This window comes from Protopterus annectens, chromosome 6.part0, assembly GCF_019279795.1.
Source record: "Protopterus annectens isolate FY-2018-M chromosome 6.part0, PAN1.0, whole genome shotgun sequence".
Taxonomy (NCBI): Eukaryota; Metazoa; Chordata; order Ceratodontiformes; family Protopteridae; genus Protopterus; species Protopterus annectens.
Window position 1 is genome coordinate 22,439,676 of NC_056737.1, and position 16,089 is coordinate 22,455,764.

General features: G+C 44.2%; 1 protein-coding gene across 2 annotated transcripts in view; it reads right to left on the bottom strand.

Annotated features, from left to right (window-relative positions):
- The window catches only part of STRN3 (striatin 3), a 1,528,247-nt gene that overhangs the window by 1,273,317 nt on the left and 238,841 nt on the right, over positions 1–16,089 (bottom strand). For both annotated transcript variants that reach the window (XM_044073816.1, XM_044073815.1), the window contains exon 2: positions 15,476–15,579. In XM_044073816.1, coding sequence (XP_043929751.1) covers positions 15,476–15,579 — 104 coding nt within the window. The remainder of the gene's footprint in view (positions 1–15,475; positions 15,580–16,089) is intronic.

A 16,089-nucleotide genomic window follows, 5' to 3' on the forward strand; every position in this document is an offset into this window, starting at 1 on the left:
ACCAAAACGACCAAACAAAAAATCCTCCAAAGAAATAAACAATGGGCCAAATGGCGCTCAACAAAAAGCTCCTCAGACCACCTGCAATTCAGACAGCTAAGAAATGAAACAAAAAAAGCCATATTAGCCGATAAAAGAAACTACTACTACCAACTACAACAAACCAACCAAAATAATCCCCAAAAATTCTGGCGAGGTATCAATAGCCTCCTACATCCTGGATGCTCAAGTACTCCCTCTGGCTCTGATCACAACAATCCCATCCAAATAGCTGACTCATTTAATACTTTTTTCACTGAAACCATACAATCCCTAGCCAACCAGCTATCCCCTAGCATCCCAGGCTCTGCCACAACCTTTACCAATAATTCTCATCAATTTCATTTTCAGCCAGTGCCCACTTCACTTATCTGTAACCTCATACAGAAACTTAAACCCACTACTCTCTCTGCTGACAAATTACCTGCAGACTACCTGCAAAAAGCTGCTAAAGTCATAGCCTACCCCATATCCATCCTCATTAACAGAACTATTTCTGAGGGATCTATTCCCCTAATCTGGAAAGTCTCTCACATAATTCCCCTGCATAAGGGCGGTAACTCCAAAGAGTTGTCCAATTATAGGCCCTTAGCTATTCTATCTCCTTTGGCAAAAATAATGGAGAAATGTACACACATACAACTGTTAACCTACCTACTCGATCACAATTTATTAGCACCCTGTCAACATGGCTTTAGACCATTTCATAACACCACCTCTGCTCTCTTATCCTTCACTAACCATATTAACAGTAATCGTAATATTGATACTCTATCCTCAGCTGTTTTTATTGACCTGTCCAAAGCATCTGACATGGTGAATCACCACCTCCTTATAGACACACTCAAAAACCTGTCATTGGACAACCATACTATACAGTGGTTCCAATCATACCTACATAACAGGCAACAGGCTGTACTATGGGAAAATACTTTATCTTCCCACGTCCCAGTCACTCTAGGGGTCCCGCAAGGATCTATACTAGGCCCATTACTCTTCTCCATCTTTACAAATGACCTTCATTCTGTAATTCCTCAAGCTGACTGTATCCAATACGCTGATGACTCCACACTCATATGCGCTGCTGCTTCTCAATCAGAACTTCAGTCACTAACCCAAACGACCTTTACTACAGTTGAAAACTGGCTCCTACAAAGACGTCTTTATCCTTAACCCCAAAAAAATAAAAATGCTACTATTTACCCCCACCCGCAGAACCTCCCCACTTAACTTTACTATTACTTCAAATGATGGAACCATAATATCTCCCGAACCAACCACCAAACTACTCGGGGTACTAATAGATAACAACTTGTCCTTTGAACCTCACATTAATAACACCATAAAAATAGTAAACAAGAAACTAGGTTCCCTCTATAGAATAAAACCCTTTCTTACACCTCCAGCCAGGGTTACTATTGCTCACTCCACCTCATCTCTACCTTCCTCTATGCCTCCCCTATCTATACCAAAATATGTAGAAGTAATCTGAGTAAACTTACATCCTCCTATAACAATATTGCCAGATTTGCAGCTGGGTCCTCCTATAGAACTCATCACTGTATCAATCTGAATCAGTTAGGATGGTTAGAGCTGCCAAATTTAATACTTTTCAATCAATTAATAGTAGCCCATAAGATCCTGTATTTACCTCAAAATACACCCATACTTTCATCCCTAGTCATCCCCTATAATAATCTCAAGACCTTACGCTCAGCTAATAACCTACTTGTACAAATATCAAAATCCAACAACTTAGCTAGTGACACCTTGTTCTCCAATACAGTAGGTAAAGCCTGGAACATCCTCCCAAGCCAGCTAACCTCAATATCCTCTGTCAGCTTATTTAAAAGCAAGCTTAAACCCTACCTCAAATCACACTGGCTATGCCCCTGTGTTAACCCAGACTAAGTACCTAACTATTAACTAGACTCCCACAATTCCTAGCCTCCCATGATCTTGTGTTGTCTCACTAATTTTTAGTGAGCTTAACCTTCCTTAGGATTTTTTCTCATGTAAATAAGTATATACTGTGGAATGATCAAACACCTTCATATAGTATCACAACCTATGTGTTAAATAACACTAGAAATCCATCCTTGTTTGCTGTTCTTCTATACTCTATCTATTGATCTCTAGTGTTTTTCTTTCTTAGGTTTTTGTGAGACCTTAGTATCTCTTATCATAAATTACTAGGTGTATCTAATTTTGTAATATGTTATAAAGATTTGTACTACACCATTTCTAATACAAATGTATTAGTCTTATTCATCTATTCTTAGATAAATTTTTCCTTTTTCCTACTGAAATATAACATATATAATCTTAGGCTTGTACTATAATTGTTAAAACGTATGTACCAAATTATACTGTTATTGTCTTTGTCTTGACCTTTTATGTTGTTGTAATTTGTGGAGCTTTTCTCCCCGGGCCTCCACTGAAAATGGACATATATCCAGCTGGACTAGCCCGGTCAACAAATGTAAAATAAAATAAAAAAAAAATACATTGCACTTTAATGGCTGCCGCAGCTGAACCCTGACAGTTGAAAAAGAAATTCCAACATTGCTGAAATATGCGCTGTATAAGGATCAATATGTCTCTCACAGGCCAAACAGAAAATCTCTTCCACTTACTGGCATAAATCTTCCTGGTAGAAGGCTTGTGGGAGGATGCTAGAATATGGACCACTTCCAGGGAAAAATCATGAAGCCTAACTAAGGACGGAACTGGAGCAGCCAAGCTGTCAACCTGAGGGTCTGGATGAAAGGATGGAACTCTCCTGACATATAAGTCAGCAGATATCTGGAACTGGGTCCAGAATCCAGGACTTCTTCATTAGAGAGGGTTGAAGGAAGGAATCTGACGAGGCCAGTGTGGGGCAATGAGGATCATTTTGCTCCCCAAAGACTGTGCTTTCTGACTGACCTTTGAAATCAGAGGTAACGGTGGAAAGGCGTAAAGAAGACCGAAGGGCCAATCATGAGCCAGAGCATCCCTGGGTGTCTCCTCCTCCGGGGGGATAAGGGTGAAGAAGCTGCTGCATTTGGCATTGAGGGGGGCTGGCAAATAGATCGCAGCAAGGCTGACCCCATCTGTGGAATATCTCTTCCGCAACATAATTGTTCAGGGACCACTTGTGAGGCATTAGGATAGCTCTGCTCAGCCTGTCGGCAATCATGTTGGACTTCCCCAGTATATGCGTTGCAACTAGAAAGCATTGGGTAGACACCGCCCACTGCCAAACTCTAAGTGCCTCTCTGCAAATGGGGTATAATTTGGTTCCTCCCTGTTTGTTTAGGTACCACACCACCGACATGTTGTCTGAGTGGATTGCAATTGTCCCTAGAGGGAGAGAGCTCTGAAGTGCTTGCAACGCTAATAGCACTGCTCTCATCTCCAAGACACTGATATGCAAATGGGTCTCGTGATCCTACCACGTGCCTAGGAGAGTCCTGCCAAGATAATGCCCCCCCACCCAATCTGGGAGGCATCCGTGGTCACAGTGGCAACTGGGAAAACAGGACAAAAGGCTTGCCCAAGTGGAGATTGCTGGCCTGAAGCCACCAGAGTAGATCCCGCTTGCACGTGTCCGTAATCAGAATAAAATGGGAGAGTGGGAGACACTGCAGTGACCATTGGGCGAAAAGCAGTCACTGAAGAACCTTCATGTGTAGTCTGGCAAGAGGAACTAGCATGATCGTGACAGCCACGGTCCCTAATAACCTGAGGACCACTTTTGCCCTGATCTTCCTCAATGGTAGTAAGGCACAGACCTGCTGTTGTAGAGCCTGAATTCTCTCTTCTGGTAAGACACCCCTCATGAGCACCGTATCTAGCTCGGCGCCGATAAAAGTGACTGCAAGGGCAACAAGGCAGATTTTTTACAATTTAGAGTAATTCCTAACCGTTGGCACAGTGTAATGGTGGTGTCCCTGGTCTGCAAAAGTAGATGCCTGGTGGTGGCAGAAAGGAGCCAGACGTCCAGGTACAGAAACACTTGGAATCCCTGACGTCTTAAGTGAGCCATTCTCACTGCCATGCATTTGGTGAACACCCTGGGGGCTGTGGTAAGACCAAAGGGCAGAGCACGAAACTGAAAATGACCGGCTCCCAGCCGGAAGCGTAAATGATTTCTCGATGCCCTGTCTATCTTGATATGGTAGCACATCCACACATCTTTCCCTAACAGAGGGAGTATTGACTGTAAGGTGACCATGCGGAACTTGGACCTTTGTACATGAAGGTTCAATCGGCTGAGATCCAAGATGGGTCTCAGGTCCCCTGTTCATTTCGGCACCAAAAGGAATCTGGAGTAAGTCCCTAATCCTACTTAGTCTATGGGGACAGGCTGGATGGCTCCCTTTGAAAGCAACTTTTTTACTTCTAAAGTTGCGGAATCCCTGTGACTGGGTGGAACGTCTGGGATTCTCTTGGATGGGGGGGGGGATATGATAACCTCTGAATATTATCTTTAATACCCACTCATCTTGGGTGACTTCTTGCCAGGCTTCTGGGTATAAAGAAATGTGACCCCTGACCAGCTCCAGTTGGGGCCTCCCTTCAGGAGTGCTGGTAGGGAGAACCACGAAAGGAATCACGGTCCCCCTGGTTACCACGGGCCTCCTCTGCCTCTAGGGTGGCCTCTACCTGAATTTCCACCCCCTCCCCTGCCTCCGGAGGAGGAATCGCATTGTGTGCCCTAAAAAAAACCTCTGCGACTTCCTGAACCACATTTTCCCACCCTTCTGGCCCTTGGGGTACGGTCTAGAAGGCATGGAAAAATGGACTCCCACGGCAGACAGGGTTTTTCCTTCCTGCTTGCACCTAGTGAGAGTGTCCTTCACCTTGGTTCTGAACAACTATGAACCATCAAATGGGGCATTGGTGAAAGTGGACTTGAAGGATCTGCAAAATTGCACAGGTGCATCCAAGAGTGTCGCCTGAGACAGACTCCGGAACTCGCAGCCCTACACACTCCATCGGCTGCATATGAGATCAGCCTCATGGAGGAGTTGGTAAGGGAATTTAAGATAGACATCTGTGTATTGACCTTCTGAGCCACGGCATCAGAAATGTTACCCTGTAGAGAATCTCTTAGCTCCTTTAGGAGATGTCTCTGGAGCCTCGTAAAATGCGTCAAGTAATTCAGCGACCGCAGTGTAAAGGCTGCTGAGGCACACACATGCTTCCCATACCTGTCCATAGCCCAGGACTCCTTGTTAGGCGGATGGATGGTAGACAAAGTTTCAGCAAGTTCCTTCTTGGTGGCCACTGCCACCATCATGGCATCTAATGGAAAGCCTTTAGATAGATACTCCTTGTCAGAGGGGGCGGACAAAAACTTATTGGGTCTCCTTGGGACCGGTTCCACAGTGTCAGGAGTTTCCCACACCTTTCGACAGACAAGGTCTAACAGCCCATCAAAAGGGGGAGAAACCCAACAGGCGGAGGGTTGAGACCCGAAAGCCTTCAGGAATACTGACTCCTCATCAGAAGGGGATTTGGATGGCCAGTCGCCTCTCTGCTTCAAGATCTCTAGGATATCTGAAAAAGAGATATCTTCAGAAGATGACTTGGGGGACCCCTCTAATTCCTTGAGGTCGGTATCCGACATGAGACTCATCCGGGGAGTCAAGGTGTTTCCTCCTACACAATCTCTTTCTGGCGGGCTGCTCAGGCAAAAACTCTGGGAAGACGTCAGGAAGTTGGGGACCACTCATGGAGGAATCCTGAGGCTTAGGGTCTCCGCTGCCCATGAATAGAGCGTGATCTGAAACTGACACCGGTGCTGGAGGGGGCAGAGTATCGGTGCCATAGGATACAGCTGATGACCTGGCCAGCACACTCCTCAACCTCGAAGGCGGATTCCCCTGGCTCCGAAGGGTGACTAACTGAAGATGAAGCAGTAGTACCCATCTGCACCAAGGAGATGAGGTCCGAAGCCGATGTCGGGACCAAGCTCACTCAGCCCGAAGCATTGAGAAGAAGGCTCAGAACCAATGAAGATCGATCAGTGGCCTCTCCCTCGGGTCCAACCAGAGAACCGTGAATCCTCAACCCAGTGGATGGAGCTGATGGGATCAGAGTGGAAATCCGAACAGAGAGACCAGGACAGGCTACTGGAACCAACCTAACGGCGCCTGACATCACTGACAACTCTGGCTCCAAAGGCAGAGAAAGACTTGGAGGAGGAACAGCAAAGGATGAAGAGGCCATAAGCTCTGGAGCCGACTGGATCGGAGCCGAAATCAATTTGGCCAACACCGATGACTGAAGCAGTTTCTTCACCACCCTATCAACGTCCTCATCGGAAAGGGTCCTGGAAGATAAAGTAGGAGATCTGGATCTCCCTACAGAAGGGGACTTGCATGAAGAAGAACCCAGTCGAAAAACTGGAGACCGGCTCCAAACCAAAATATCTGTGACCGGCTCCGAATGGCTGGGAGCTGATACAGACTTAGTCAAGAGACTACCTTCTTTCGGCACCGAGGGTAATGGAACTGAAGGAGGAGAAGCTGTTCTGGCAACTTTCTCTGGCGCTCTGAAGAAACAGACTGAGCTGGAGAGCGCTTCTTGGAAGTCTTTTTGTCCTTTTTTGCTGGAGAGGATAATGCACTGGAAGACTTAGCCAAGTCTTCCTCGGAGTGTTTAAGCAGTCCTTTCAAAATGAGCTTGTTCTTCCTCTCCTGTAGCACACGGGGACTAAAGGAATGACAAAACAAGCAGGACTCTTGGAGGTGAATAGCCCTCAAGCAGTACACGCATACAGAGTACCCATCAGTTAAAGACATTTTATTGCTGCATTCAACACACTTTTTAAAGCCCGAAGGCCTGTGTTCCTTAGGATCCTTGGACATGCTGAAAGGAACAAATTAATACACACACACACTAGACCCAACTAACAAGAAACAGAGCCTCTAACTCAAACAGCCAAGAAACTGGCGGGAAAACAACAGGTAGGACTAGGTCCCCTAACTTAAACAGGCCTAGCCCGGGGAAACAAAGGCAGAAAAGCACCACTAGCCAGACAACATTAAACGCTAACAGAATGGCGCACCAAACCAAAGACCACACAGAAACAATGGGGAGGACTAGGTACTCTAACTTAAATGGGCCTAGTCCGTGGGGAAAGGAAAATGAACAGAATACCCAAACAGCCAGACAAGGGCACAAAAAACAGCCAGGGAAACAAATACAGGCAGTAAAACACCACTACCACACACACAAAGCTATGAAAATAGCTTTTTTGAGCAATAAGTCAACAGTTTATAAAAATTTTATAAACAATATACTTAGCCACGGCCAAAAGTAAGACCACGTCTGAGTTTAACGAGAGGCAAACAAGATCTGGGGAATAGACCTGTTGCACGATGGGATACCTCTTCGCCACGAGCCAATTGAAGACTTCAAGCTAGAGTACGGCCAAGTCGGAGCCGAGGCTCGGCTCCGAACCCACGGCTAAGAATGAAGGCGAGATTGGACTACATAACATTGTGTGTTGCTAACAGAAAGAGGTTGGTAGCCATCGCCCATTGCCATATCCTCATGGCCTCCCGTCAAAGTGGGTAGGATTTGCTTCCGCCTTGTTTGTTGATGAACCAGACTACAGCCATGTTGTCCAATTGTATTGCAATAGTCCCTGATGGGAGAAGGTGATGGAATGCTTGCAACTCTAGAAGCACCGCCCTCAGTTTTAGGACATTTATATGCAGATGGGCCTCTAGTTCCGACCACGTGCCTTGGACTGTCTTCCCCTGAAAAAGCCCCCCCTCACCCAATCAGGGAGGAGTAAGTGGTCTCTGTGACTTTGGGCTGTTGGGGTTGAAGGGACGAGACCATTGTGACGGGTTCTGTGACACCCACCAAATCAAGTCTTGTTTGCATCTCTGAGTCACCCAAATCTGGGATGATAGAGGAAACTGAAAGGGGTACCACTGGGCGAATAGTAACCATTGTAAGAGCCTCATGTGGAATCTCGCAAGGGGGACAAGGGTGATGGAAGCTGCCATGGAACTCAACAGCTGGAGGACAGAATGTGCTGTGGATCTTTCCTTTGAGAGGATGGGTATGAGTTGTTGTTTTATCCTTAGACTTCTGTGCTCTGGAATAGCTGCCCTGCAGTTCTTTGTATCCAACAGGACCCCGATGAATTCTAGGGATTGGGATGGGGGAAGGTTGGATTTTTGCCACTTTATAGTTGCATCTAGTCTTTCTACGGTGTGAAGGGAGTATGCCAAAGCTTCTTCCAATAGATGTCTGGTGGGGGTGGTGATGAGCCAGTCGTCTAGGTATGGAAACAGCTGGAATCCTTGCAGTCGCAGTTGAGCTGTGACAACTGCCATGCATTTTGTGAACACTCTGGGGGCTGTAGAGAGTCCGAAGGGCATCTTGAAGATCTATAGAGCACATCCAATCGTCTGCCTCCAAGAGTGGGAGGACTGCATTGTGACCATCTGGAATTTCTGTACCTTTACGAATTTAACACACAGAGATCCAAAATCGGTCTCCAGTCCCCGGTATTTTTTGGCACCAAAATTAATCTTGAGTAGAATCCGGATCCTATCTGGTCTGGTGGGACTATTTGGATGACTTTTTCTTAGCAGCTTTGAAATCTCTAATGCTACTTCTGCCCTTTGACTGGGTGGAATGTCAGGTAAGTTTCTTAGGGGGGGGGGGGACAAAGATCGAAGGGAATATGATAACCTCTGGTTATTACCTCTCGTACCCAAGAATCAGTGGTAATTGTTAGCCAGGCAGAAGGGTACAAAGAGAAACGACCCCCAACCACTTCCAGAGGAAAGCAGTTGGGCCACTCTTCAGGAGCGCTGGTAGGACTGGCCAGAGAAAGAATCTCTGGAGCCCTGGTTACGGGGACCTCCTCTGCCCCGAAAGGGGGGTCTTCCATACGAGTTCTCCCCTCTGCCTCTAGGGGAAAACTCGGCTCGTGTGTCATGGAAAGAGCCAGCTAGGGTGGCCTAATGTTTAAGGTGTTTGCCTTACAAACACAGGGTGCAGGGTTTGAGTTTCACAAGGGATAATCGGCTAGGCTTAAAATGGCTCTCAAGGGCAGTTGGCTTAGTACTAATCTATGAACCTATAAACCTATGAGACTTTTTGTGCCACATCTTCCCGCTCTTCTGGTTTCTGGAGAAAGCCTGTTGAGGGGAAGAGTAACAAACACCCATAGCAGAAAGGGTCTTACCGTCCTGTCCACATCTAGCCAGTGTGTCTTTTACCTTGGGTCCATATAACGAAGAGGCTTCAATGGAAGCATTCAGAAAGGAAGCCTTGAAGGGTTCCACAAAATCACACAAGAACATTGAGGCATGCCGCCTCAAGAGAATGCCTGCACCCGCTATTCTAGCTGCTCCTTCTAATGCATGAGAAATCAGATGCATGGAGGAGTTATGAGATTGATTCAAGGGTGGCTAACTGTGAGGCCACTTTGTCCCGGACCTCATCAGACACAGCTCCGGCCTAAGCTTCAGAGAGCTCAGAAATTAAGTCTCTTTGAAAACTGGTAAAATATGCCATATAATTCAGGGACCTGACTGCAAAGGTCGCCGACGCAAAAGTAAGCTTCCCTAACCTGTCCAGCGCCCGGGACTCTTTGTTGGGCGGGTGGACAGTCTGGCTTTCTTCTGCCAGATCCTCTTTTGTTGCGGCCGCCACCACCAAGGCATCTACAGGAAGACCTTTGAACCAGTGAGGATAACTACCTGGAGGGGACATGATTTTATCTGGCCTCCGGGGAATGGCTTCAACCATATCAGGAGCCTTCCATGCATGCTGCACGACGAGCTGGACAAAGTCATTGGCAGGTGGAGTAACCCAGGAGGTAGGGGGCCGGGCAGAAAAGGCCTGCGGGAACACAGACTCTTCAGAGGTTGGGTTAGACAGCCGCCATTCACCTCTCTGTTAAAGTATTTCGAGGATATCTCCAAAGGATACCTCAGAGGGTGACTGAGGGGACCATTCCCCATCATCAAAGTCTGTGTCTTCTGTGAGGGACTCCTCTGGGGAATCAACGTGCTTCCTCTTACACAAACTCTTGCAATTAACTTCCTCAGGGGGAGAATCTGGGGAAGACAGCGCAAAAGGGGCCTCCTGTGGGAGTGTGTCCTGAGGCCCTTGTGCCCGGTGTCCGCTAGGGGTGGCTTGTGTAAATTGTGGTCCAGAGGAGGACGGGGGCAATGACAGCACAGGATCGCCAACAGATGCAAGAGCCTTCGCCATGAGTTGGAAGGCTGGTCCACCCGAGGAGGTCACACCTTCCTCAAGCAAATCAACCTGCTGACTCAGGGTCCCTGGATGGCTGTGAAAAACAGGAGTACCTACGCCACACCTGGCATCCTGAGCAGTGACTGGAGTGACCAGTCTCTCCTGCCACAAAGGCAACTGTGGCTCCTTAGTGAGGTCCATAAAAGGAGCCATAGTGAGGGAAGTCTGTGCTACAGCAAGGGGCTTCAAAGGCAATGAAGGAGGAGAATAGATAGGAGTCTTTGGAGAAGGGTGTTCACCTCCAAAGCAAGAATAGGTCCTGGATGGTTGGATACCTCTGGCCGAAAGCAATTGATCCACAAGATGTACCACATCATGTTCAGAGAGGCTTCTCATGGACATAGCTGAAGGGGAGTCAGGTCTATCCAAGGATGAAGGAAACTCGGTGCCCACAAAGGGGTCTTTGGATGGCGTTAAAATAGGTGTCTGCACCAAGAACAACAGAGATGTTAAGGCCTGTACTATTGGTGTCTGCACCAAGGAGATCATCAATGCCGAAGGTAAGGTCTGCACCGACAAGGTCAGTGCCGAAGTGGTAGCTGGCACTATGGTAGGTGCCGAAAGAGTCTGTGCGGAAAACGAGGTGGTCGGTACCAAGAGGATAGTCGGTGCCATGTAAATTGTTGGAACCGAAGCAGGAGAGGGCGTGGCAACAGTCGACACCGTAAAGGTCTGCATCGATGAAAAAGTCGATGCCAGTAAGTCTGAATCGAGGGGCCCCTCGGATCAGATGAGGTGTAGGGCACAATACTCGGTGCCGAAGTAGCGGATGGTGCCGAAGGCTTTGGTGCAGCAGATCTAGGCACCAAAAGCCGCGGGGCCGAGGAAGTCAACTACGAACTAGAAAATTTGGCTTTCTTAGGTATCGGTTCCTGGGGTCCCCAGCAGGAGACGATGGAAGAGACTTGGCCTTCTTATGTTCATCCCTTTTATTATGGGAATTAGGAGCCTCTGTAAAGAAAGCTTTAAGTAGTCCCTTTAAGATCAGTTTATTTTTCCTTTCCACCAAAGTCCTGTTAGAAAAGTTTGCACAAATCCCGCAAGGCGGGTCAACAGTTAAGTGGGGCACACCCAAACAGTAAACACATAATGAATGGGCGTCTGAAATAGGAAATTTATGCCCACAATTCATACATCTCTTAAATTTCGGGCTACCTTTTTCTCTGCCATGATAGGTAGGAGGAAAAAAAAAAAAGGAAGGAAGAAGGTACCAACAATGGTACGAGAAATACCGGAAGGTAAAGCGAAGAAAGGTTTTTACCAACAATGGTAAAGGAGTTACTTCACGCTAAGAAGAAAGACGGGCTTAAAAAAACAAGAGTCGCTAGATGCGATAGGGTAAGAGATAACTATTTAACAAAATCTCAACTGAGAAAAGCTGTAATACGATTAGGTATTATCAAATAAAGTTTTACTTAGCTCAAAAGAAAGTACAGTTGTGTACACTTACCATAAATGTAGATGTTAGAGTGTATTCACTGTTAAAGTCATCACATTTGGGTTATCTGCTTGCAATAGCCCTCAGTCGGCCTAATTAACAAAGTCTCGGGTCCTGCATTGGTTGCTGTCCCTTCTTCCATGACCCTAAAGTGATAACTGCAACCGTGAAACAAGAAGATCATCTTAAAAACTACTTACGTACCGCCTTAACAGAAACAGGAAGATATAAAACCAAACTAGATGGAGGGCTACGGACCCCCCACACCACCCAGTGTGGGGACTGTATCCCCCACACACCCCCTTAACTAAATATATTAACTGCATGATCGCACTACAGTGAGGAAAAGGATATATACCTTTTACTTTCCTTACAGTAGTCTACACGCTGCTACTACTGCTGGGAACGCACAAAACATCCGCCATATTACCTGAGATACTTCCCATAAAAATGTAAACAGACATACCCACATTTAGAAACACTACTTTCTACATGAAATGTATTCTGACAATCAGCACTATACGCTACAGTAATTCTTTTTATCACAAGCAAGTCACAGGAGAAGGGAAACCCAAATCATGTCTATGGCTTACAATTCAGTATAATGAGGTTCAGTCAAATGAGTTTTCAGTACTATGAAAATTCGGTGTTATGGTCTCGATCAAATGAAATCCAGTCAAATGACATTTTCAGTCATATGAAGTAGACCTGTTAAAAATCCATCAACAGTGGGCCCTGCTGGACAGAAAAGAAATATACATGTATGTCAGACAGTATTATTATAACTGATTACATCTACATGTTTTAACAGAGAATTCTGGAAGGGAAGAGGTTAATCTCGGTCTGGCTAATTTTGAAAAATAGGTTGAAAAAATGGGTTGGTTTAGACCATAAAGATTTTACATTATAGGTCTGATTGCAGCCAGACACAAAAATGTCTGGGAAAAATAGGACTAGGAATCTTATTCTATTGCCTTTAGTGATGAACTAATTGCTACCCTGGAAGGGTGGAAATTTTTAACCTGAAACTCAGGGTAGCATAACAAGACACCCTTAAGGATTCTTGTTTTAAAGAAATACCTGAATCTGGAGATGTATATCCAGTTTATAATGTCATCATTGTTGTGATATCAGGTACTGCCATTTGTGCCACAGAGATTAAAGCAGTGCATGTGTAATATATACCAGCATAGTTAGCTGGAGTTTACTGAAGAATTTTATGTCATTTGAATATTACACTGATGCTGTAACAGATCTCAACAAAGCTCTGGGTGTATATTGTACCACAGTGAGGTGACCAGATCTGATGTCATTCAATAACCAGCACTGAAAAAAAAAATTTTTTTTTATACATTAGTGAGAGATATTCCGGAACTCACAACAGCACTTTTTTGGAACCTGACAGGAAAAACCTCTCACAGATGTACCACACAATCTCGCACTTCATCTTGCCTTGCTGTAGTAAGCAACCCAACACACTTAGTCTTGCCTTGCTTTAGTAAGCAACCAGGGAACAGTAATTCTTTATTCAGTCAGGAAATATAGTGAGATTAGTTGAGTACTGTTTTTCTGGATCTGTGTGAATCTATTCAACTGTGTTACTTTCTCTCTCCTGTAAATGAAATTCTGGTGTTTAGTGTAATGATGTATTCAGTATTCTCATGTTTTCTATTTTACTGTTTATTAAATATTTCTATACCTTTCATTGTGGCTGGTCATTTACAGAATACTTTTAACATCTTAAGAGTACTTCTGTTACTTTTAGTGACACTGTGGCTGCTCCTGAAAGCATTGCTGCATTGGTCAAACTCAACCATTTGTATTAGTATTAATTTTACTCAGTATAATTGGGTACCCTTGTAAGAGCCTTAGAGTAGCTGACTGGTAGCAGCATAATTACCTCAGTCTGGGCAGAGGGTGCACAGCTGGTAAATCTGTGCCAGCCGTGTGTGTGTGTGTGAGTGTGAATTAAATATCCAAGTGTGTGTCAGCTACTGGGAACAGGGACACAGAGCTCCAAAGTGGTCAGTGTGGAGTCTTGTTTGGGGCCTGGAGAGAGACAGTCCAGCCCCAGGTCTGGAGTGTGCTCACTGTGTGCTCTTAAGGGAAATTGTCCTTGGTGCAGAGAGCTGTATCTGAAAATACTGTGTGTATCTATCTTTGACCCTAGTGGCCATCGGTGTTAGTGATGAGGACTGAGGCTCCTTGATTACTGGCTCAGAAGTAGGGACTGAACACTTGTAATATTAGCCTTTGGTTTGGATAGCAAGAGTTTATTCTGGGAAGTATATGCAAATTAAATAAAATTGGATAACCATCTGGATAAGGTTACTTAAAATTGTTTTCACTCAAATTTGTTAGAAATGAAGATAATTGCATAGCTTTTCTGAATAATTTTGTCCTGTGGAGATTGAATCTCCGTTATCAACGAATATCTACAGTGCAAAGTACATACTCTCCTTTGTTAGAATGGTTCGGAAAGAAAACAGCAAATGAAGAGACTGTTTCAAATTGTTTTCTGAAACAATCTTGGGAATAAAGGAAGTATTAGTTTGGAGAGATACTATTTTATGGAAGACAAAGTATGGAAGACTAAATGACATAGCTTATCATTCTAAAATTCTTCTTGCATCTAAATTGCTACCAAAAATAGAGTTTTCCAAGGCATGAATGTTAACTGTGTTGAAAAAGCTGTCTCAGAGGGATGTTTCGTCAAGGTTTCTGAGGCACAAATGAGGTCCAAAGGTGGAACAGTGTCCTTTATTGCTGGACAAATGAGAAAGGTTCCTGTCAAAAAGGACTTGCATAACTTATACGAGACAATGGAATGGCAGTCAATGCCGCTGAAGAAACTGTATATGGAAGCCAGTTGCATTCCGACTGTGGAGGAACTCTACTCTGCATCAAAATCGTCTGAAAGAAACTGAAGGATTTCAGAAATACAAGCAGAATACAAATAACTGTATTCATTTGCTTTTGTGTACTCTTGGTGAAGTATTTTTCAGAAGGAGAATGCATGCAAATGACACTTTTGGGAATATAGTGTGTTTGTTCACCAGGAAACTGGAGAAACTAAATGGTTAATTTCAGGCTGAGTAATCCCAGGTGAAGCTGACCTGATGGGTTTGAGATCAGATCCACACAGGGATCTAGAAGCCATGGGCACTTCACCAGGTGAAGCCTGAGCAAGGAAAAACAAATTTGCCATAGGCATTACTGAGCAATGAAGACCACAGTGGCGTTTTGCATGCTGCTGCTATCTGTAAGAATGTGGACATTAGAGGAAGATGTGAAATGGCATAGAGAGGCATTGTATATATTGTAAATATTTACATTCTCTTTTATATTACATCAGATTATGAAAACTGACTTGGTTGAAATTTAAGTTTTGTTTAATTTGTTTTGAATGTATGACAAATGCACTGTAAATAAATTAAAACGCTACTATTCTAGCTTTAACTTATTTTATCAAAATAATAAAGAAAAAAGTACTCAATGAGAGAAAAGAAAACATGAATGGGAAGAACAAGCAAAAGGAAACAAAAAAATACACATCTATTGTTATACAAACTAAGCAGAAAATATACTTCAAATGTATGAAAAGGTAAAATCCTTTATATTAAATTTCCAGAGAAATATTAAAAAATTCAAAAACTACTGCCATTATCTGAAGTATGTATTTGTTTTCTGATGAAATGTCCATTGAAAACTTACCTTTCTTGCTTTAATGCATACTCTAACATTTTTATTCTTCTTACTAAATCTTTCTTCAGATTTTCTTGCCCCTTTCTTTCTCCTTGTAAGAAGGCTATCCTAGCCTAAGGAAAAAAAAGCAAAATAAATGAGTATTAAAGTCTCGTAATTTCTATAGAATCAAATTACAGCTGCAAAAATGATGCTGAAATTAGGCTTTGAGAGTACTTAAATCAAAATTTCTCTCTTTTTAACACACTGCTTTCTCCTCAGTTCACCTCTGCCACTAATAGGAAATAATGCAATAAAATACTATCTATTCCGCTCCTACTTTTTCATTTAAGTACAACGAAAGCTTCCACTTCCTCTCTGCTCTACTAGACCACATTCTCAAAAAAAAAAAAAAAAAAACTCCCTAACTACATGTAATATGCAAGGAACAATGCCCAAAAGGGAGTTTTTCTGTGCAAATACGGCCTGCCCAGGGGTGTTTTATAGCAATAACCCACGCCTGGGTGTGGGTAATGCTAAATTTACCCACGGTTGGCGATGCTAAATTTACCCACACCCAGAAGTGGGTTATTGCTATTATACCATGACATTATTTAAGAAAAGAAACTGTTACTTTTCTTAAA